Below are 25950 nucleotides of genomic sequence, written 5' to 3' on the forward strand. Positions count from 1 at the left end.
GGAACATAAATGAACATGAAATTTTAATGTAAGATTTTAATTTAGATCACTTTAAATCAAGAAGTTTGTATCACAGAACCAAGGGTGGTTTTAGGCAGGTTGCTATCAAAATGGTTAGGACAGACATGATGGAAAGATCTGGGAGCTAAATCATATTCTTTTACTTGTTTCAATCATTTTGTCTGTGGCCATGATGGAGCACTACCTTTAGCCGAACAATTCAACCCCAGGAGTTATTGTTTGTGAGTCTAGTACTTATTCTATCAATTCTTTTTCGCCAAACCACTAAGTTACAGGGACATAAACACACCAACATCAGTTGTCAAGTGATGGAGGAGAGGAGAAACACAGACACACAAGCACACACATACATATATATGACTGGCTTCTTTCAGTTTCTGTCTCCCAAATCCACTCACAATGGCTCTTCTCAGCCCGAGGCCATAGTAGAAGACATTAGCCCAAGGTGCCATGCAGTGGGACTGAACCCGGATCCATGTCATTGGGAAGCAAGCTTCTTATCACACAGTCATGCCATATGACTAAGATATTTCTATTGAAATACACTGCCATTTTTTCAATTAATTGTAAAAATGATAAAGAATTTAATAAAACAACTTTGTTATTATTCAGATGATGTTTTAGAACATAAATTTTCAATGGAAGATTTTAAATTTTGATCGTTTTTAAAACAGGATGTTTTTATCGTAGGACCAGGAGTGGTCTCACTGGGTTAGTATCAAAAGGGTTGAGACGAATTCCATGGAAAGATCTGGAATCTAAAGCATACGACTAGGAGATTTCTGCTGAAATACACTGGTTTTGTTTGAATCAATTTTGAAAATTATGAAGAATTTAATAAAATAAATTTGTCATTATCAAGTTTGTGTTTGAAAGAGAAATTAACACGAGATTTTGATGGAAGATTTGAAATTCATTTAAAATGAGAAGTTTGTGTCATAGAACCAAACGACAGGCTCAGGTAGGTTGGTATCAAAAGGGTTAGGACAGACATGATGGAAAGTTCTAGAAATAAGTCATAGGGCTAGAATAATTCTGGTGAAATACATTGCTGCTGGTTTAATTCATTTTCAAAATGATGAAAAATTTAGTAAAATAACTTCATTATTATTAAGCTGGTGTTCAGAACATGAAACTTTGATGGAAGATTTTAATTTAGATCATATAAAAATGCAAAGTTCATATCAAAGAAACAGAGGTGGTCATAGGTGGATTGGTATCAAAAGTGTTTAATTTGATTGGTGTTTTATAGCACCCAGAGATCACTGACAATTTTTGTTTCTGATAAATATAATGCTTTCTACCATTGGTACAAGGCCTGAAATTTTGAGGGAGGTGGGGTAAGTTCATCTCATTGACCCCAGTATGCAGCTGGTACTTAATTTATCAACCCCGAAAAGATGAAAGGCAAAGTCAACTTCAGCATAATTTGAACTTAGAAAGTAACAGCAGATGAAATACTGCTAAGCATTTTGTCTGGCATGCTAATGATTCTGCCAGCTCATTGCATTAAATATAATGGTGCAGTTATTTTGGTGTTCCAGTGGTCCTGTCACCTCATCCAACACAACCAGGAAATACCTTCTAAACCCAGCAAAAAATCTCTGCTGTTTTGTTAGTCTCTCTTCTATTGATAATAGATACACTTAGGAAGTTTGGGTGTCTCTTGAGCTCGCCACATGCTTTGTAAGGGTCTTTTGTCTTTGTGGCCCTGATGAAAATTTTATACCTTTTCACGATTACAGATGCAGAAGTGACTGTGTGGTAAAAAATTTGCTTCCAAACCACATGGTTCTGGGTTTAGTCACACTGCATGGCAAGTATCTTCTACTACAGCATTGTCTCGGGTCATAGTAATCATATTGCGTCCTGTAAATATTTCTTTCTTCCTGCTTCATTAAATTATATACCCAACACCAGGATATAAAATATTATAACAAAAATCCAAATAGCTTTTCTTAGATGAATACAGTATGATATTGGCAATATCAGTTCAAAGTTATAATTCATCCTGCAAATGTTAGTTTGTTGATATCATGTTAAAAACTTTCTTATAAACAACGTTTCAAGTTTTACCAGGAGGGTAAAATAATGCTTGTGCAAAAGAGCAATCATAACACCAGTGAAAATTAGTGTGAATAAGTTAAATGGAAAACTTGAAAAAGTTTTACCTAGAAATAACTATACTTACAAATCTATAAACTCTGTTGTGGATGACTCAGAAATAGTCTATTACCTGGCTGAGTTCTTAAACTCACTGGCAAGTTATGGTTGCTTAATAGGAGGCAAGGTTCTGGAAATCGGTTGAATATCGCCTTTCTTCCATTAATTTCTTATTCTTCGTGTTGCTAACACTCCAGCAGTCGAGTAAAGAAGTATTAGGCAAAACACAGGTTCTCCATTAGTTTTTATTTACAATATATACACAGGTGTGGTATGTTGGTCTTTTGCAGCCATCTCATGTGGTATAAATTCATCGTTCTCCATTACGCGGGCCATAGCCTCAGGAGATGCAACAAGCGGACTAGCCTAGAGTCTTAGCCAGTGAAGATGGCTCTCTGGTGGTCGCAGCAGGAAAAGTGAGGAAAAGAGCTCAAACCTCGAGGTTTCTTTCCTTTTGTAGTTTTGCCATCGCAAGCCTCATTGTGAGCTTGCGCATGGCAAATGGATGCAGGTGAGGTCTTGCTCCAGTCTCAGAGATGGCAATGGCTGCCACGAGAATTCATTCAATATGGCACTGACTGCTTGTGCCGCTACAGTTGCATAACAAAATACCACGTGCCTACAGATCATTGCTATTTGCGTACCAGTCCCAGGAAGGCATTTAATATGTAAATTGATATATCCGATAACTTAACACCGCTGTATGTGGTGGTTCTATAACCAATGGGTTAGATGGTTGTTGATGAAGGGGAAAATCCCCCGAAATATGGCACATACACCTGTTACCCATTTTTATCTTCGATCTCATTGTTAGTTTACATCTAACATCTCGATAGGCAACATTGTAGCAAAAATCATTGCTGGTTAAAATTTCTATAGAATATCTGTAAATATTATAATGTCAAAAGTGCTGCTAACACAGTAGAACGTCGTATTGACTTATAAAAACAATCAATATACTTTATAGTATATTATGGTTGCTTAACGAAATACCACATACTTCCAAAATTATTACTATATATATGTGTGTGTGTATTTCTTTAATTTCTTTTAATTGTTTCAGCTTTAAATCTATGGACATGCTGGGGCATCACTGTTGGCTATGCTACACCATCATTTGAAACCTCCTCTGATATGTGGCATTTGGTGAATGAGTGAGTTTGATGCTGCTGCCCTCATCTGTGTTTCCTGCTGTGGGACAGGCTCATCTGTAACCCTTGTCAGGAGGAGATCCAGTTTTGTTTTGAAGACACCTACATCCAAACCGTGCAGGTCTCTCATGTATTTTGGAGGGTTATTGAAAATATCTGTCATCCACATGAAAGTTGACAGTCATTTGTTATATGTTGGCCAGAAGCATACAGTTCTATCATTTACATGAACGTTAACAGCCATTTCTTAACACATCTTAGTGAATAAATTTCACTACGCATAGTACAATTCTAGCAGCTTTTCAATCCGACAGGTGTTTCTGCTAGTACACACACACACACACACACACACACACACACACACACACAAGCACACACACACACACACACACACTCATATATACCCAGCCAACATAAGTGTATCGAGGGCCAGTCAGGTGGTACTGGCAACGGCCATGCTCAAACGGTGTTTTTTATGTGTCACCTGCACAGGAGCCAGTCCAGTGGCACTGGCAACAACCTCGCTTGAATGTTGTCTTTCACGTGCCACTGGCACAAGTGTTAGTAAGACGACGCTTGTAACGATCATGCCCAAATGGTACTTTTTATGTGCCACCGGCATGGGGGCCAGTCAGCGCTCCTGGCAATGATCACACTCGGATGGTGCTCTTAGCGCTCCACTAGCACGGACGCCAGTCATGCAGTGCTGTCATCAAATTTGATTTCAATTTCATTTGCCTCAACAGGTCTTTGCAAGCAGAGTTTAGTGCCCAGTGAAGGAAAGGTATGCATAAGTGGGCTGGTTACACCACTGGCATAGGCCACAGGTTATGGTCTCACTTGGCTTGCTGGGTTTTCTCAAGCACTGCATATTTCCAAAGGTCTCGGTCACTAGTCATTGCCTCGGTGAGGCCTAAAGTTTGAAGGTCGTGCTTCACCACCTCATCCCAGGTCTTCCACAGGTTCCCTCAACTGCTAGGGTGTGACACTTTTTCACACAGCTATCCTCATCCATTCGCACCACATGTCCATACCAGCACAGTCGTCTCTCTTGCACACCACATCTGATACTTCTTAGGTCCAACTTTTCTCTCAAGGTACTTACAGTCTGTTGAATATGCACACTGACATTACACATCCAGTGGAGCATACTGATATGAATGATTGTTAAACTTTGTCACAAATAGACACAGCTGTATAAGTGACCTTAACACCATTTAAATACATATCTTAGTTTTACAGTGTATTTTGGCCAGTATATTTTGTCGTCGTTTTTATTAACTTTTGTATGTTCTGATTTACTTTTGTTGGATTGTAAATAGCCATTTTTCAAAGTTATAGTTTATAAAATAAATGGCGTTTGCAAAGAAAAATGAGTTTTTCTCTTTCTCTTTTACTTGTTTCAGTCATTTGACTGCGGCTATGCTGGAGCACCACCTTTGGTCGAGCAAATTGATCCCAGAACTTATTCTTTGAAAGCCTAGTACTTATTCTATCAGTCTCTTTTGCCGAACTGCTAAGTTACGGGGACGTAAACACACAACCATCAGTTGTCAAGCGATGTTGTGGGGACAAACACAGACGCACAAACATATATACACACATGTATATATACATATATATAATGGGCTTCTATCAGTTTCCGTCTACCAAATCCACTCACAAGACATTGGTCGGCCCAAGACTATAGTAGAAGACACTTGCCCAAGGTTCCACGCCTATGTGTATGGGAATATCTGAAAAATCATGAAGAAAAAATGAAAAATGAACAACAGGCACAGAACAATAGGCGCAGGATTGGCTGTGTGGTAAGTAGCTTGCTTACCAACGACATGGTTCCAGGTTCATTCCCACTGCGTGGTACCTTGGGCAAGTGTCATCTTTTATAGCCTTGGGCCGACCAATGTCTTGTGAATGGATTTGGTAGACGGAAACTGAAAGAAGCCCGTTGTGTATATATATATATATATATATATATATATATATATATATATATATATGTATGTATGTGTTTGTGTGTCTGTGCTTGACAACCAATGCTGGTGTGTTTACGTCCCCGTAACTTAGCAGTTCGGCAAAAGAGACCGATAGAATAAGTACTAGGCTTACAAAGAATAAGTCCTGGAGTCGATTTGCTCGACTAAAGGTGGTGCTCCAGCATGGCCACAGTCAAATAACTAAAACAAGTAAAAGAGTAAAGAGTACACACATGCCATGTAAACTGATATTCATACACTTACATCTTCAAAATAAATTTAATATTGTTTCTGTTTAGAAGTAGGTGGTCCTCATTGACTGTAAATTGAAGCAATATCACATTTCTATTTTTAAATGCTGAGTGGATGAGGCTGGAATCAAAGCAATTCATGCCAGGGATCTGGTGTAATGCTATGGAAAAGATAAAGTGTGGCTAATATCGAACCCCTATAAATGTTTAATCATACATTAATTAACCCATCCTTGAATGTATTTCAGAGCCAGATCAGGCATTTGGCAAAATCGGCTCAGCCCTACATTGAGACTTCTCAAGTTGAACAACCATACATCAGCCCAACCTCATCTTCATATCAAACCGATGTCACCTTTATCTGAATATGATATTGGGCCGATGTCAACCCAACGTAAGAGACCAAAATCTCACATCAGCCCAACCTCAAATTCAAATCGGCCCAACATCAGAGGTTAGAGAAAATTGGTAACATATTTTATATCCTTATGTAGAAGAATGTCAGGTAGAAGAAGATAAGAGGCATAGTGAAAAGGTAAAAGAAAAGCAGGAAGGATCCAGGATGAGATTTAAAAATGAATCCAACCTGTGAATCTTTTAAACTAATGAGTCATTGTACTCATTGATCTGTTCCAATATGTAACTTATAGGAATGGAATAAATACTATGTTCACATCCATCTGAAAAGTTTTCAGCATAATCAGGCATTTCATTTAAAGACTCCATTTTCTTAGGGCAAATATATTTGTCTTCAAACCAATAGGAACTATTTTCTTCAAAGTTGGTAGCATTCTTAATAGTGTTTGTCAAAGAGTTGTGATTGAGCTTGTTATTTTTGTCAAGAACAGCAAGCTCATGATCCACTCCTCTTCCATGGATTTGTTGAATAAGCAAGTTCAACTCTTTTGTTAGAGTGTAACACTTGACTGAAGGAAATTCACTGCTCACACTGGAGTTTGGTACCTGAGGAAACTTACAAATGATAAGTTTATTGCTTTCTTCAAGTTCCCCGAGAAGGGAAGCTGTTAAAAGTGCTGAGTTATCCTCTTTTAAAAAATTTATGTAATCTTGGTTGCTTTTCCAAGCCTGGATTCTTTTGTGAAGAGCTTTCGAGTAAACAAGAATTATAAAATCGGACTCTTGAATTTCTAAACTCAGTCTTGATGGATCACTACCTTTCACTAAACGAGCAGCAACTTCTAGTTTGCACTTGCTCATATTCAGGAAAGATATAAACTGATCAATGGCTTCACAGTGGTAAGAATGGTCCTCTGTATAAAATAACAGTCCTCTTTTCTCTTGAATTGTTCCTGGAAATATAAATTGACACAATCAATAATAAAATATCAAGAATATATTAGAATTAAAGGATTGAATTTCTTTAACTAAATACTACAAGGTCAATAGAATTAGTCACAATTTGCATGGCTCCAGAAAAATAAAATTTGCAAACCAGACACATTTAAAACTTCACTTGAGGAAAGTGAGATTTCAAAATAGATATAATCATCCAGAGAGGAAGGGAAGTAGCTATGTGGTCACTTGACACAAAGAACTTTTAAACGTGACCTTAAAAAGCAAGCCTGGCTAATCTTAATTTGATATCAGTGACTGAAACAAAAGGTTGCTGAGTTTCTAAAGAGAAATAGTTCATTCCTAATAATAATGTTTAAAGACACTTCATTTGACTAACGTAGTCACTTATTTCTTAGTTTGATCTTTTTTATGTGTTTCAGTTATTTTTAAAGTCTTGTACTTATTCTTTTAGCCTCTTTTGCCACACTGCTAAACTGCAGGGATATAGACAAACCAACACAAGTTCTCAAGAGATGGAGAGAACAAACACAAAGACACACTTACACAGTCAACTTCTTATAGTTTCCATCTTCTAAATGTACTCAGAAGGCTTTGGCTGGCCAAAGGCTACAGGCGAACAGGATGTCACGCAGTAGGACTGAACCCAAGATCACGTTGTTTGAAAGCAAGCTCATATATCAATAAAAATATTCTTTTCTACTCTAGGCACAAGGCCTGAAATTTTGGGGGAGGGGGCCATTCGATTAGATCGACCCCAGTATGCAACTGATACTTAATTTATCAACCCTCAAAGGATGAAAGGCAAAGTCAACCTCAGTGGAATTTGAACTCAGAGCATAAAGACAGACGAAATACCGCTAAACATTTCGCCTGGTGTGCTAACGTTTCTGCCAGCTCGCTACCTTAGATGAATAAAAACATTCTCACATTCACACACATATGTAAATAATGATAAAACAGACTATAAACTTTCATTCATCAGAAAATTTAGGCTTTTATTTCCCTGAACATTTATGTGAATCTGTTGTAGTCCAACTAGATCTAATAAGTGTTTAATAAACTGATATTACAATTAGTTATAGTAGTATTACTATTACTGTCGTGATGATTACAATCTCTGTTGATATATAATCATTATTTTGTTACCCATTATTACTAATATAATCCTATTGCTGTTATAACTACTACCACCAATTTATGGAATTTTTTTACCACAAATATGATGACTAATGCTTTTTCTCTTTGATTGTAACTTTTCTCAGCCAGTAATAATGACTGCAAAGCATGAGCTATTGCTTTCAGGCTACCATCTTCATATTTGTGTAAAATCACAGCTCCAATACTACTTTCACTAGCATCTACTACCACTTCTATTTCTAAATTCAGGTCAAAATGTGATAACAACAATTCTGACGTGAAGATGTTTTTAATTTCTTCAAAAGCTCTTTGGCATTGGACTGACCAGTTCCACTTAACGTCTTTTTTTAACAAATTATTCAGGGGTGCTCTTAAATCGTACATATTCAGTATGTATACCTGGTAGTAATTTCCAAGCTCCCAAAATGCTTGTAACGTTGTAATGTTTGTCGGGGGAAGCATATTTTTTATTGCACTCGCCCTAGACGGGTCTTGTCTGTGTCCATTTTCATCAATAATCTGCCCTAGATATTTTATTCTTGGCATAAAAAATTCATTTTTCCTCACTGAGCTTAAAACCCTAATCTTTTATTCTTTCAAAGACCTTTTTAACATGCTCAACATGCTGACCCCGAGTTTCACTTTTTATGGGTATGTCATCAAGGTAAATCCGAACCTGTGAGCATAATGTCCACAACTTGTTGGGAAATGCCAGGTGCTACCTCTATACCAAAAAGGTGTCGATTAAATATATACAACCCTTTATAGGTATTTATTGTCAATAATTTTGAATATTCCTCATTGACTTTTACTTGCAAATATGCTTCAGATAGGTCCAACTTTGAAAAAAAATTTCTTCCATTCAACTTTGCAAAACTTTCCTCTGGATTTGGTAACGGGTAATTGTATGGCATCAAACATTCATTTAATCCTGTTGAAAAATCAGTGCATACTTGAATTTTATTATCTTTTTCTTGACATAAACTGTTAGGGACACCCATTTTGTGTAATCAATGTTTTCAATAATGCCAAGCTTTTCAAGTCTATCCAATTCTTCGTTGACTTGTTTCAATGCTACGAAAGGTACCATTCATTTTGGTTTAAATACCGGTATAGCATTTTCTTTCACTTGAAACTTCACCTCTGTTCTGGTTCAAAGATCCAATTCATAAGATAAAAAACCTCAGGAAAATGTTTTAATTCTTTTTTTAAATCCTCCAATGCTTTATTTGTACTGGTGGAAGAACCATTCACATTTTTACAAAAAATATTTTATGGGGAGGTCCCATAAGTTAAAGTTTCATCCAGTCTGTTCCAAATAAAGTTTTTTTTTATTTTTCAACACAAAAATTTTGGCCTTCAAGATTTTTCCACAATATGTAACATTTCACCAATAAAATGCAATTTTTTTCTTGAAACAACTCACGCAATTTTCAAAGTTTCCTTTACTCTAGGTTTCGCTATTTTTCTCCATGTATCTATATTAATTATCATGATACCACTGTCCTTGTCCAATTCTGACTTGATATTCACATTATTCATTTTCATGGACAGAAATTTTCTGCTCTGAACCTCGTTTAGGATTTTTGTTAGCAATACATTTTTTCTACAATTTAAAAAAATTTTTTTTCTTGTTTTGCTATACAGCGTGAGCTTTTATGTCCGATTTTTCCACGCTCAAAACATTTACAATTTTTAAAAGGACATTTACTCCTAAAATGTAAACCTCCGCATCCATAGCATGGATTTGGTCTTTGTTTTTGTTTTTTTTTCCTTTTTCTTATCCATTTCAAGTCGACACGCATGTATCCGAGAGCAATCTTTTTCTTCAATTTTATCTGCATCATGTCTTAAATTTATAATTCTCTGGCATTCTTCAGTCACTGCATGTAGAGTTAATTTTTGGTCCTGTTCTAATTTTGTTAATATACAGAACATATATCAGCATCTTTTCTTGCAGTTAACCCTTGTACAAAAATTAGACATTTGAACAAATCCAGGGTTAATTCATTTAATTTGAATTTTTCACATTGTCTGTTAACGACCCCACCATAGGTGACGAACCCTTCATCTTTTTCAACTAAATTTCAACATTGCTGACAAGTATTGGACAGGGAACTTCTTTCACTGAAACTTTTCGATAACAAATTAATTGTTTCATCGAAATAAATCTCACCTGGTTTCTTCAACAGAATATTATTACAGTATTTTTTCATGTCCGGCAGGGGATAATTGATGAAGGCTACATGCACTGCCCCTTCCTCAACGTCCACTTTCTCTCAGCAACATATTTGAGAATGAGGAAAATAATCCAAGAAACAAACATCAAATATTTAATGGATTATTATTTATGAACAGTATTAACAATTTCCTTCATCAAACACACATCAAAACATCTACATATAAAGAATGGCTCCCGTAAATATCCACATTTCAACATATTACAAAGGTGAAAGAGTTAAGTAGGAAATACATTTGTAAATCTTGAATCCTCATCAACATGGCCTCAGGTTTTCAATCTGTGATAAAATAGAAACTACATCTACAAGAGATATTTCCTGACATAGATTCGTGTCTTATATGTGAGATTTAACTCATCCGCTTATGACTATGTAATCAGAACCAAGACACCAGTGATACAAATACAGATAATTTTGGTGATCCTGTTTGTGCATAAGTCTGAACAAAGCTCGTATACTCACGCTTGAAACAGTAAAAACTGAGAACCAAAAGTAGCAGACCGATCATTGCACCAAAAATAGCAAGGAATATGGTTAGTTTAAAATCGCTCTTAGATTCTGTTGTATAACCTGTATTAGGTGCAGTGACATCTGTTGATGATGGTGTTGTACATGATAAACCATAAACTAGAAAATAAAATATGAGTCAAAGACAAAATTGGAAATAACTTTAAAATGTCAATTTAACTTCAATAAACAAGAGTATTGTTAAATTGGTTCAATAAATGTTTATATATATATATATAAGGGCATTACTATACATGAATGCCTCACGCTATGAGGGACTCTAAGGTCAAACTACCAAAATAAACACATTATTACCGAATGCAAGGAAATGCAACTCTCACCGCTGGCCTCTTAAAAACAGACTGAACTATATATCAACGATTTCGCAGTTATTACAACAATAGGTAACTTCTGCTCATCAGTATAGTATGGTCAAATACATAAAAATAAACAAAAAATTCAACATACCAAACGAACACCTCATGTATCCGGCATAGTACATAGAAAATTGTTTATCTCTATATATCTATGTAAAAGGCGGGCTTTTTTTTAATTGCATCTCGGTACATGTGTTTTTTTTTTCCAGAATAAAATTCAGCACTGAATATATTCCGGTTATATATTTAATTAATTCAATAATAGGATAAAAATGTGTTTATTTTGGTAGTTTGACCTTAGAGTCCCTCATAGCGTGAGGCATTCATGTATGGTAATGCCCTTATATAAATAAATGATTTTTCCCTTATGAGGTTTTTTCACACTAGCTACTTGATAAATTCTTATAAAAGATTTTATCCTATTATTGAATTAATTATATATATAAATTTTATTATGATATTTACTTTGCATTATATTATACTTATTTATTGTACTTTTAATTATAAATTTTTTCTATATGTGACAGTGGATTTTCATCGATGAGTTCATAGAGCTTGGTTCTTTTCCCTAATACTATATATTAATATATATATATAAAGATAGATGGATAGATAGATAGATAACGGATAGAGTCAACGACTATTGGAAAGGTTGTAAGATGCAATGAAAATTTTTAAAAGAATAAATAAGTAAATGAGTGGAAATCAAACTAGTGTTTTAAGTAATAAGGCACTAAAAGAGAGTGAACCACCAGGGTATTTGAGAGAATCAATTTCCCAAGTCTCTAAAGTTTTTATGGCTACCGTGCATCTTCCACATCCATAAGCTATCTTCTCTGATAATCTTCCTGTTAATCCAATGCACCACTTGTGTGCCCATAGCTTACACTGGGTACACCATATGGAGTTCCTACCTACACCTTTCCTACAAATCAAATAGGGGGCCAACTACCTGAGTGGGGCAGAGTCCTGTCAGTTTTCTTGCTTATAAGGACCTTAGGCTTTGCTATGTTAACTTTAAGGCCCCTAAACTCCAGGTTTTGCTTCCACACCTGGAATTTCTCATCTAGCTTTGATATGGAATCTGCTAAGAGGCTAAGACCATCAGCATATATTTGCTGGGGGCTGATGATCTTGAATTTCGCTGTTATGGCCTGGGGGACAATGATGAAAAGGAGACGACTAAGGATTAGGCCTTGATGAACTGCTACGTGTACACCAAATTCTTTGCTGTATTCATAGTTAACTCTTACTTCACTGACAACTTCTTTGTACATTGCCTGTACAGCTTTCACCAACCCTTCATTTATCTGTAGCCTCCTCAGAGTCCACCATATCGCACTAGATCAACAAATTCCAAGTATAATGGCTTATTCTTAGCTAAGTACTTCTCTTGTAGTTGTCTGACTATGAAAATAGCATCAGTTGTGCTTGTTTCTCAGGCAAAGCCAAACTGCATTTCATGTAGCCTAATTCTGCTCCTAATTAACTGGGTTATAACCCTCTCCATAATTTTCATCTCCTGGTCCAGGACTTTGAACCCTCTATAATTGCTTCTATCTAATACATCATACTCACCCTTGTTGCAGCTAACAATCATGCTGCTATGCCAGCCACTGGGTATTACACCTTCCTGAATGATAGGATTAACTCTGTGAGTGTTACCAGCCCATATATTACCTTATTGGATATTTTAAGCATCCCAACAGTGATTCCAGATGAACCATGGGCTTTCCTGGTTTTCAGGTTTTTAAATGCCTTATCTACTACACTGCTGTCCACTAGGATAGCTGGTCCCTCTGATGGGTTCAAACAAGGGAGACTCCCTTTATCCCATTCATTCTCTACATTCAACAGCCTTGCATAGTAACTTTTCCATGCTTCTTTCTTGTCCACATCATTAAGAGCAAGCATATCATTATCCATCTGCACACACTTTTCACCTACAATATCTCTATTCTCACTGACACACTGTCTGGCAATCCAGAGCACTTAAGTCTCTGATCTTCATGCTGTAGGACTTTGGCAAACCTCTTCTTTTACGTTGGATAAACCTGGTGTTTAGCCTCCCTTTTAGCCGTCTAAGATTCTTTGATACAAGCCCCACACTTTCGAGACCCCTCTTTTCTCTTTTATCACCATGTCAACCTCACTGTTCCCCACCACATCACCTTTGGTCAAGCAGGGTCTTTGCTCCAACCACAAATTTGGTTTGTTGCCCTTAGTAGATTGTCCTATAGGAACTTCCAGTTGCCCTCTACATCATATGTCTCTATCTCTCTATCCTTTGTATCATAGGCCTCATTGAGGACATCTTTAAATCTCTGCCCACTTGACAGATCCTTGAGCTTCCACAGCCACCTTTTTCATATTGGATTGTATCTCAGGATCTTTCTGGCTCTAAGCCTGAGGTCACTAATCACTAGTTTATCTTCAGTTGTACATTCTTCTCCTTGTGAAGGATTTTGCATTTATAAGCATATATCTATCCATGTTTTTGGTGAGGATGTAGTCTATCTGGCTGGTGTGTCCCCCCTCATAAAAGCAACCCTTTATTCAAAATAGCATTTAATCATTCACCTGTTTTTATATACCACTGTCTGTATTATATACCACTAGAATCTGCTGCTCATCAGAACTGGCTGGCTACCAATCACCCTAATTCCTTCCATTATATATATTCTGTCTTATTCCCCATGTGTCCGTCAAACACCTTACCCGTTACTTCCACCATCATACAGCTATATTACTCTGAAACTGCCACAGATCCGATATGCATATCCCATCAACCTTTGTTGCTGATTTCCAAACATTTTATGCAAAATACACAATACATAATCTGCATTTTAATAATGTTTTTGCTTTGTCATTACTTTAGTTTTACTTACTCTGAAAGTTACTGCTTTTCGACCGAATACAATCGACACCACATTTATTATATTCATTCTTACATATACATTTCCCATCAACATTCCAAAAGTCATCAAGTATTTCAACCTTTAAGAAAAAAGAAAAAAAACACACTGAATAAATATTTAAATAAGCAAACAAAACAAATGAGAAGCTTCAGTACTTTCATCATAACATATCCTTGTACTCTGACCTCACATCTTTCTGTCTTTCCAGCTGGAGAAGCCACATGTATTCACCTCTTTAGCATACTTATTCTATCGGTCTCTTTTGCTGAACTGGTAAGTTACGGGGATGTAAACACACCAGCATCGGTTGTCAAGCGATGGTGTGGGGACAAACATGGACACACAAACACACACACACACACACACACACACACACACACACACATATATATATATATATATATATATATATATATATATATATATATATATATATATACACACACATATATATATATATATATATATATATATATATATATATATATATATATATATATATACGACAGGCTTCTTTCAGTTTCCATCTACCAAATCCACTCACAAGGCTTTGGCCAGCCTGAGGCTATAGTAGAAGACACTTGCCAAAGGTGCCAAACAGTAGGACTGAACCTGGAACCATGTGGTTGGTTACCAAGCTACTTACTACACAGCCACTCCTGCACCTATTTTGGTAAAGAATTGATAGCAGTAGATGTGCAAGTGTGTGTAGAAGTGTTTGTCATGAAAGAAACAAATTATTCTTTTAAATTACATAGCTGGTGAAAAGTCCTGAGAATCTAAAAATGTGGAAGAAGTGGAAAATCCCCCATCTTCAGATTAACAGATTTCTTTTTAAATGTAATAATTTAACAAAATGTTGTAAGCAAATACCAATATATGAAGAATAACTTACAGTTGTGTAGTATTTTCCAGAACATATTCTATGAAATTCATGGGTTAATTTTGAGGTTGTCTGAAAATGACAAAATGACAAAAAAAAAAACGATTTGTAAAGTTGGCCTATAAATAGAATCTCTGAACATTTTTTCAAAGTAAATCTATAATTTTCAGGGACATCTTTGAAACCTAGTGTAATATAAAATAAAATTTATAGATATTCCAATTATTCTGGTGCAATTAAATTTGTTGAAATGATTTGTCTTACTGAATTCAATGATTAAAATTAAGTTTTTGTCAAGACAAAAATCAATACTAGTTTAATAGTTGAAAAAAGAAAAAGAAATTGTTTTTATTTAGCAATAGAAAGGATGTTTAAAAGAATCATTCTTTATATAATTACATCATGTAAAACAAGACTGCTACAGGCTAATTTTCTTCATTTTGTTTTAAAGCCAAAAGTAGAACTGATAGAGAAATAGAAAGACAATTTAAATACTTAGTTTTATGGCTTTAGTGAAAATAACAAGACTGTGTAGTGTACAAGACAATGGAGTGTATTGAAGCAAAATGACCTTTATTACAGTTATTACAAAATCGTTAACATCAATATAGTCAAAAATAATTTACCAGGACACCGCCTGACTGGCCTTCGTAGGATTTTCGAGCGAGATCGTTGCCAGTGCCCCTGGACTAGCTCTTGTGCAGGTGGCACATAAAATGCACCATTTTGAGCGTGGCCATTGCCAGTACCGCCTGACTAGCTTTCATGCGGGTGACATGTAAAAGCACCCACTACACTCTCTGAGTGGTTAGCGTTAGGAAGGGCATCCAGCTGTAGAAACTCTGCCAAATCAGATTGGAGCCTGTTGCAGCCATCTGGTTTCACCAGTCCTCAGTCAAATCGTCCAACCCATGCTAGCATGGAAAGCGGACGTTAAATGATGATGATGATGATGATGATGATGATGATGATGATGATGATGAAATCAGTAAAACAATGCAAGGGAATGAGTTTTATGTAATTGAGCTTTACTTAAAACTAATTAATCGATAACATGAACGACAATAGGGAAATAAAGACTTGGAAAAGAAACATTTTCTCTTTTTATTATTGAGGATTAGAGAAATATTAAAAACACAGAAATGGTGAAATTTGACAAACCTGGGAAGAATTGATAAGGGCACTTTTTAAAATGGTTGAATTTGTATGATGAAGTGATACAGTATACTTTTTTATATCACACTTTGACGGTCCTTGTTCAAAATGCACAATTAACTTGTTTTCTTCTAATTTATAATCAATTGGAGTTACCCATTCACGGCACACTGCAAACGTAAAGGGAAGCCATTTATGTGAACATTACACAGATAGTAAATGTTGTTAAAATAGCCCAAAGTGAATTGAATTTAAACAAGAAAGAAAATATTTAAGATGATAATTTTCATGCCAATATTTGAATAATTGTACTTCCCACAATATTACAAGAGACATTCCCACCAACAAGTTTCAATATCTTTATTACTGAATCTCACCTTTAACATTAGATATTACCATGTTCTCTCAAATGCCAGAAACTTGCAGCAGAAATCTTCATGAATGTTTAGAATCATTAACAGCAGAAAGAAGTCATTCTTCCTATTAATAGAATTTCTGTGCAATTAGATAGCATTTAAGAAATCACTTTCAATGCTCTTCCATAGAATATATGTCAATTTTAGTAAATATGTGTGAATACTAATATTATTGGCTACATAAGGTGGTGAGCTGGCAGAATTCTGATAAAAAAATAAGGTACCAGTTGAGCACTGGAGTCAAAGTAATTGACCAACTACTTCTCCCAAACTTACTCTTTTACTTGTTTCAGTCATTTGACTGCGGCCATGCTGGAGCACCGCCTTCAGTCGAGAAAATCGACCCCAAGACTTATTCTTTGGAAGCCTAGTACTTATTCTATCGGTCTCTTTTGCCGAACCACTAAGTTACGGGGACCTAAACACACCAGCATTGGTTGTCAAGCGATGTTGGGGGGACAAACACAGACACACAAACATATACACACACATACATATATATATATATATATATATATATATATATATATATATATATATATATATATATATATATATATATGTATATATATACATATATATATATTACGGGCTTCTTTTCAGTTTCCGTCTACCAAATCCACTCACAAGGCTTAGGTCGACCTCAGGCTATAGAAGAAGACACTTGCCCAGGGTCCCATGCAGTGGGACTGAACTTGGTTGGTAAGCAAGCTACTTACCACACAGCCACTCCTACGCCTTACAAACTTTATGGCAAAATTTGAATACTGGCTACATATGTAGTCAAATTACAAATCAATATTAAAACACAGAAATAACAAATAGTTTTTAACCTTCCATTTCAACATTATCATCAATGACAACGTTTACCACCTTATTCTTCCTACAGCTTCTATGCTTTTGGAACACTCACACAGTAAATTAGCTCAACCAGGTAACAATAACTATCAACTAAGAGGTTTTCTGAGCATTTAAAAGACATTATTTTACATAAGTTCTAACTGCCGACTTCTCCTGTGCAAACCAAATCTACCTTTTCTGCAAGCCAGTAACCACACTACACCTGTTTTATGTCCGTAATTTACATTGAGTGTGTTATATGAAATTTCTACTGATTCCTTTTTTGCATATCAAATACAGTCATTTTCCTGATGGTATCAGAGTCTGTCTTTCCTACTTGCTAAAACTTTAGTCTTTTACCAAGCTTACTTTCAAACTTTCAATACTAGATGTTTCCTTCTCTTCCTGGAAATCTTTTGTATATCTTCAACTGATAAAAACCAAAAGAACTAACACAATATACACCACCACCACTAGTTTCCTCCAAGATTTTAAATAAATAATAATTTCAGGTTCCTTACTGAATGTATCAACTTTAGCAGTTAGATAACTGTTTCCAGATTCCGGCAACGGATAAAGACGAACCAATATTTCTTTATTTTTTCTTACAGGATGTATATTAAATTCAAAGTGATGCTGCAAATAAATTTTTAAAATTCTACTAATATAATAGCATATTCAAAATATTGATCAGTTCAATCAAATTTTGTGATAATTTTAATCATATTTAAAAAATAAAAAACATTCAGCTATTTTACTCTGTTATTATTTTCATATATTTTTCATTATGTAAACAACTCTTTATTGGCCCATTTATATTAACTTAGATATCATTTGAAGTAACTACACATATTTTGCATGTATTTTAATATCTTATACAATAACTTCTTGCACCTCTCACCTTCACTGATGTTCACCATTGTCAACAGCATTTGGGGTTTTTTTTACCTGTGTATATTAGAACCTCGCTGATCCTCTTTGCTTCTGTTTCAATTAATTTTTTCATCAAAAATATTAACCCATTACCTACCAGTGATCTCATATGAGATCACTTAAAAATTACAAATTTCGTAATTATCTGTCAATATTTACACATATCTAACCTTTTTGCTATATCTACTAGGTATATTTCTCTGATATTCAAATGAGGTTTGCTAATTTTTCACCCAATATCTCGCTTATTTCTATTTAAAATGTTATTTTGAAATGTTATTTTGATCATTCGAGCGTGTTTCTAAGGCTGTTTTATGCTAGAAATCAAAGTTTCATAAAAAAAATTCCAGTTAATAGAATTATGGGAGGTAATGGGTTAAAGTGACAATCACCTTTTCTCAATATCTCTGGCGCTACCATTTATATAGCTAGGAATGCCTACTCTCTTAGATACAAGGGAATGTGTATCTTTACACATACTTACTTTAAATCTGTTATTGATGTTAGTCTTCACTAAGTCAAAGCTAAGAAGCAGAGCCATTACATACATATTAACACATGCAAACTTGATGAGGAACTTTTCTTCTTCATTTGCTCTTTTATAACCTTCATTACTCAACAACTTCTACTTTCTACAGTCCAAGCTAAAAAGCATTCACATCTTCCTCTAATCTTCCAATTTTTTCCTTCAAAAGGAACAAATATTTACCAAACTATTTCGTCAGAACTCTCTTCCTCCAGCAACATTCAAAATAGAACTTTCACTCCTAAAGTCCACATGGATCCCTTTGTCTCTAACATCATCTTTATAATCCATCTTAAAATTTAGTTCAATGTCACCATTTACTTCAACTTCACCAAACCAATGAGAGAACTTCTATATGGTTGCTTTACCTACTAAATATAACAGTTAAATCCCCCTCAAATCACTTCCTATGCTGTTTCTAAAATGAGGGTGTTTGTTAATGTATCCCTAGAAGCACTCTGTCGGAATAAAATACAAAGTGGTCAACACTGAAGTACATCTGATCAAAAGTTAGTTTGATCAGGGCTAAAAAATAACTTCACCTCCAGCAAATCAACAATACAACATGCAGGGTCTGTAATATATTCCATATAGATGACCACATTCTTGGAGTTTAGGACAGACTCTTTAAAGACAGAAATTGTACTCACATTACTAATGGATTTTTTCTTTAGAAATGCAGTAACGTCCAAAATTCTACAGATTTTGTCATCAAAATCATATTCAATTTTAAATCCTTTTAAATGGGTTAAACCTATTAAAACAAAATAATCTAGATGTATACATACATACATACATACATATATATATATATATATATATATATATATATATATATATATATATGCACACACACACATACACACACATATATTTACTCTTGCAATGATTTCAAAAATATACATATCTACTGGCTTGAAGGTTTTATCAGAACTAACTTGTACAATCACATATAGTGGCATAGTTAACTTTATAACTATTTTTAATATTGTTTGTGTGTTTTGCTGCTATATGGAAAATCATACTCATTATATATTTCTTTATTTTTCTACTTTTGGTCTTCTTTTACATATTTATAACAAGAAGCAGCATGAATTTGTACCATTCCTGCCTTTTACAAAAGTCTTTGTCCCCAGAAAAATAAATTTCATTGAGGATCAAAACCAGACTTCAGACTCACCTTGCAAAAAGATTATCTCTTATTATTCAGGTCTTGGAATATGGTGGAGAATATTAAAATTAAATCAAACGTTATACAATAATATCTGATAAAACATCACAATATTCACATCTTAAGAACTAGATCTGACATAAAATTTAGTACAGAATTTATATAAAAACTAAATTTTTTAATTTGCTTTAAGAAATGGAATCTTTGTCTATGCAGTAAACATTTTTTAATGTATTTGCACCATTTGATTATAACATAACAGCTTATAGAATTTAAGACAAATTTTCTTACTTGCATTCCACACAGCCTTTATTCCTTTTGCTTTGTTTTGCAGGAAATCTGTTAGTTGAAAAGACTTTGGCTTTTCTGGGTACTTTTCGTTAGGAAAAGGCTTGAAGACATCCAAACTCGCATTACAACCTGAAACATGGAAAAGATTTCTTTGAAATCTATTGACATTATAGAAAACTAATTTTTACATCATCATTAGCTCTTCGATATGCATGGATATTCTTGTTGTAGATGACACATGAGGGTTCAGCAATTTCTGCACGGATGATTTGTTTGTAAGGATCAAATGTTTGAGCTGTACAGTAGCTCGCTCCCTCCATCAAATCAATATTGCATGTACCCATGCACACTGTGCCACACATCAGATGTCAAAGTAATTGCAGAGTAATGTGCATATGCTCCATGGTGACAGTGTTGATGTGATTTCTGTATGTGTCTGGATGGGTGAATCTGTGTGCCCTGAGGGATGTGTCCGTGTATGAAGGTGTGTTTCTGATGAAGTGTTTTTCTCAAGATCACAATGTGCAACTTGGTTTGGGAATCAAATCAACAGTCTTGCAATTATAAGGGCAACACCCTTACCACTCGGCCATATGGAATGTGGGGCTAAAGCACTTAGTTGAGATAATAAACCATTCTTATCATTATTTTCTAATTTAGTTGATCAATATTTCTAACAATTCTTAGATATTCAAAGTGAAGATTATGAAATAGATAAACCTTGTTTAAAAGTGTTTATCTGAATCATCAACATAAATTTTGAGCTCATAAATGATAGAAACAGGTGGTTGTGGTGGTGGTGGTGGTGGTGGTGGTGGTGGTGGTGGTGGTGGCGGTGGCGGTGGCGGTGGCAGTGGCGGTAGCAGTGGCAGTTGTTGTTGTTGTTATGGTTGTGGTTGTTGTTGTTGTTGGATTGCTGATGTAAAATAATTGAAAAATGCTAAATGATAAATTTTACATTACTTTCAAGTTTCTAAAAGAAATAAGGTGTATTAACATGGATAAATATGATTCTAATATAGTTTTTCAATCTGAAAGATAGTTTAATTAAAATACTTACATTTTGTGCCATAAAGATAATAAGATTCCTGAAAAGATAAAAGAGAGAGATTTTTAAAAAAAAATTTATTTCTATTGAATTTAAATTTAGTTAAAACAATTTAGAAACTAACAATGAAAATATATTGTGGTTGTAAACAAGCCTTGAATCATAAAGAAGTCAACTTATAAACAGAGGTAGAGCTTATGTCCATCTCGACTTTTAATTAGTATCTTTGATTTTAGGGAGATTTGGTTGTTATTTTTAAAAGTTTGAACAACCTTATAGACTTTTTCTGTTAGCTTCATGAAAATGAAATATATAGCTACAAACCATATCACATAAATCCCTTATCATAAAGTATTGTGCATGCATATACGTTGATACCTATATATGTATGTATGTCAGCAGTGTATATTCTGGGTGGCATTGGGTGTGGCAGTATATCCAATGGCTACAACCACGATATGCCATTGATGTATATATGTATTTATGTATATATATGTATATTTATGTATGTATGTATGAGGAAGAAAAAATGCAGTTTAAAAGAGATGTAGATTGGTTTCTTGGGGTAGGATGCAGGAAAAGTTTGTTGCTACATACATACATACACACATGTATATATAGGATGTGTAAAAAGTTTATTGCTATATATACAGGCGCAGGAGTGGCTGTGTGGTAAGTAGCTTGCTCACCAACCACATGGTTCCGGGTTCAGTCCCACTTCGTGGCAATTTGGGCAAGTGTCTTCTACTATAGCCTCGGGCCAACCAAAGCCTTGTGAGTGGATTTGGTAGACGGAAACTGAAAGAAGCCCATCGTATATATATATATATATATATATATATATATATATATATATATATATATATGTATGTATATGTTTGTGTGTCTGTGTTTGTACCCCCAGCATCGCTTGACAACCGATGCTGGTGTGTTTACAACCCCGTAACTTAGTGGTTCGGCAAGAGAGACCGATAGAATAAATACTAGGCTTACAAAGAATAAGTCCTGGGGTTGATTTGCTCGACTAAAGGTGGTGCTCCAGCATAGCCACAGTCAAATGACTGAAACAAATAAAATAAAAGAAAAAAAAAGAAAAAATATAGATATACATATTATATCATCATCATCATCATCGTCGTTTAACATCCGCTTTCCATGCTGGCATGGGTTGGATGGTTTGACTGAGGACTAGTGAGTGAGAAGGCTGCACTAGGCTCAATCTGATCTGGCAAAGTTTCTACAGCTATAGTTTCTATATATATATATATATATATATGTATGTATATATATATATATATATATATATATATATATATATATATATATATATATAGTTCAAAAACACAATAACAAAAAAACAAAAAAACAACAAAGTGAGGACGTGATATGGATAGTATTATTGGACGCTCAGGAAAGGAAAGAGAGAGTGTATGACGTTTCGGGCGTAGCCCTTCGTCGGAAAGATGGAAAGTTCGGAGAATGGAAGAACGGAGAAAGAGGAAAATGGTACCGATGCCCACGAGGTTACATGATGAAAAGACCGGAAGAGGAGGTGGTGGGGGAAAAGTTCTTTCTAAGATAGGAGAGTGAAAAAGGGAGATGAATATCGGTGCGCGTGCGAAAGTCTGCGAGTGTGTGTGTGATAACAGAACGTGTGTGTGCGTATGTATGTGTGTGTGTGTGTGTGTGTGTGCATGGTTTGGTGGTTTATCTGTTAGTGTGTTTGTGTGTGTGTGTGTGTGTATGACGTAGTGGAAGAAATTAGTAGCAGGACTGGTTAGTGGACGCTGTAGACAGTGTAGGTAGAAGGTCAACAGGTGGTTGTTTGGGTGTGTGTGTGTTCGTGTTTGTGTGGGGTTGTCGGTGTTAGGTACGTGTACGTGTGTGTGTGTATTTTGTATGTGCGCGTGTGTGTATGTGTATATTTTCTGTGCGTGCGTGTGTGTTTGTGTGTATGTGTATGTTGTGTGTATGTGCGTTGCTGTGTACGTGTGTGTGCGTGCGTTTGCTATTGTATATGCGTGTGTTGTTTATGCCCATGTGTGTATGATTGTATGCGTGTCTGTGTGAGTGTGTAGTGTTGGTGAGAAGTGTGTGTGTATGTGGGTGTGTGCGTGTGTGTGTATATGTGTGGATGTGCGTGTGTGTGTGGGATTGTGAGTGTTAGGTACGGGGGTGTGTGTGTTTATGTATGTCTGTATGTGTTTCCGTGTGCGCGTGTGTGTATATTTTTTGTGCGTGCGTGTATGTGTATATTGTGTATGTTTTCGTGCGTGCGTATGTGTTATGTATATGAGTGAGTATTGTGTATGTGAGAGGTGTGTGTGCATGTGTGTATATGTGTATGTGTGCCTGTGTGTATATGTGTATGTGTGTCGTGTATGTGTGTATGTGTGTGTGTGTGTGGTTATATATATATGTATATATATATATATATATATATATATATATATATATATATATATATATATATATATATATATATATATGTATGTGTGTGTGTGTGTGTGTGTGTGCATCCATACTCTCTTTTACTCTCTCTTTTACTCTTTTAGTTGTTTCAGTCATTTGACTGCAGCCATGCTGGAGCACCGCCTTTAGTCGAGCAAATCGACCCCAGGACTTATTCTTTGGAAGCCTAGTACTCATTCTATCGGCCTCTTTTGCTGAACCGCTAAGTTACGGGGACGTAAGCACACCAGCATCGGTTGTCAAGTGATGTTGGGGGGTGGGGGGGTTTGGCAAACGCAGGCACACAAACATATACACATACATATATATATATATATATATATATATATATATACGACGAGCTTCTTTCAGTTTCCATCTACCAAATCCACTCACAAGGCTTTGGTCGGCCCGAGGCTATAGTAGAAGACACTTGCCCAAGATGCCACGCAGTGGGACTGAACCCAGAACCATGTGGTTGGTAAGCAAGCTACTTACCACACAGCCACTCCTGCACCTATTGTATGTATATAATATTTTTTTTTTCTACATATAGCAATAAACTTTTCACACATCCTACCTCCAAGAAACCAAACTACATCTCTTTTAAACTGCATCTTTCCCTTCCTCACATTTCCTCTTCAATATTTCCCATCCTTGCTCTCACTGCCTTTCTCACTGTATCGCTGCTTTCCCCCACCACATCTTTATACCCAGGTTTTCACCAGTCACTGCAATCTCCACTCTCTAATCGTGGCTTCTTGGCAATACCTGGACATGTATATTATGACCTCCGTCCCTTGAGGGCAAGCCCTAGCAATTGCCACAGTTTATCTCTCTCTTCCTTACTCTACCGTTCCATCTATGCTCTGATCACTGTTACTTGTGAGTATACCCTGGCACTTCACCATCATCTCTCTCCTGCTCTCCCTTGCTCTTTTGTTGTTTCCCATTCTCTCTCTCTCTCTCTCTCTCTCTCTCTCTCTCTCTCTCTCTCTCTCTCTCTCCTCTCGAAATCGAACCGAATCCGACGACTGACACCCATGCCAACCTCTCCTTCATTGGACACTAAACTCTGCTTGTGAAGACCTGTTGGGGCAAGTGAAATCGAAATCGTAATTGAACCATATTCGATGACCGGCACCTGTGCCAGTGGAGCACTAACAGCACCGTCCGAGCGTGATTATTGCCAGAGCAGCTGTCTGGCTTCTGTGCTGGTGGCATGTAAACAGCACCAGCGTCATTGTTACCAACGTCACCTTCCTGGCACTTGTGCCAGTGGCACGTGAAAAGACATTCGAGCGAGATCGTTGCCAGTGCCGATGGACTGGCTCCTGTGCAGGTGACATGTAAATTACACCATTTCGAGCGTGGCCGTCGCCAGTACCCGCCTGACTGGCTCTTGTGCCGGTGGCACGTAAAAGCACCCACTACACTCTTGGAGTGGTTGGCGTTAGGAAGGGTATCCAGCTGTAGAAACTCTGCCAAATCAGATTGGGGCCTGGTGTCGCCTCCTGGTCCACCAGTCCTCAGTCAAATCGTCCAACTCATGCTAGTATGGAAAGCAGACATTAAACGACGTTGGTGATGATGATGATGATGAGGTATATATAGTAGTAAATCTACCCATCTACGAAGGAGGCATAAAATGAGGGTGGGAATTGCAAAATATGTAAATGGACTTGAAAGATTACTGGGTGTGGTCTTGGAGAAATGACATTATTGTTAGTGATACAGCATTTTATTGCAGCTATATGACATGTGTTTGTGACTGAGTGACATGTGATGATGATTCACTTCTGAACCGAAATAGCTTCCCAGCCTCTGTATCATGAATGGTTATGTGAACTACTCCTAACGAAAACCAGACCTTCTTTTGACTACTACATATTAAGTATTCTTTTCTACTCTAGGCACAAGGCCCAAAATTTGTGGGGGTGGGGACCAGTCGATTAGATCGACTCCAGTATGCAACTGGTACTTAATTTATTGACTCCAAAAGGACGAAAAGCAAAGTCGACCTCGGCAGAATTTGAACTCAGAACGTAAAGACAGACGAAATACAGCTAAGCATTTCACCCGGCACACTGACAACCCAGCCAGCTCGTCGCCTAATTACAGAATATTATTAAGAAAGGAATGTTAATTAGATATACTTTTATTTTAGTTGTTTACACT

General features: G+C 36.0%; 1 protein-coding gene across 1 annotated transcript in view; it reads right to left on the reverse strand.

The window, feature by feature from the left end:
* Positions 1-835: 835 nt before the first annotated feature.
* The window catches only part of LOC106873587 (uncharacterized), a 37895-nt gene continuing 12780 nt past the window's right edge, over positions 836-25950 (reverse strand). Inside the window, exons 2-10 of the mRNA XM_089346522.1 lie at positions 21334-21361; positions 20274-20402; positions 19462-19565; positions 17874-17988; positions 16103-16266; positions 14954-15013; positions 14029-14137; positions 10719-10883; positions 836-6872 (exon numbers count right to left, since the gene is read on the reverse strand). Of these exons, the coding sequence (XP_089202648.1) occupies positions 6160-6872; positions 10719-10883; positions 14029-14137; positions 14954-15013; positions 16103-16266; positions 17874-17988; positions 19462-19565; positions 20274-20402; positions 21334-21361 (1587 nt within the window). The 3' untranslated portion in view covers positions 836-6159. The remainder of the gene's footprint in view (positions 6873-10718; positions 10884-14028; positions 14138-14953; positions 15014-16102; positions 16267-17873; positions 17989-19461; positions 19566-20273; positions 20403-21333; positions 21362-25950) is intronic.

This window comes from Octopus bimaculoides, chromosome 30 (genome assembly GCF_046866305.1).
Source record: "Octopus bimaculoides isolate indiv1 chromosome 30, ASM4686630v1, whole genome shotgun sequence".
NCBI classification, from domain to species: domain Eukaryota; kingdom Metazoa; phylum Mollusca; class Cephalopoda; order Octopoda; family Octopodidae; genus Octopus; species Octopus bimaculoides.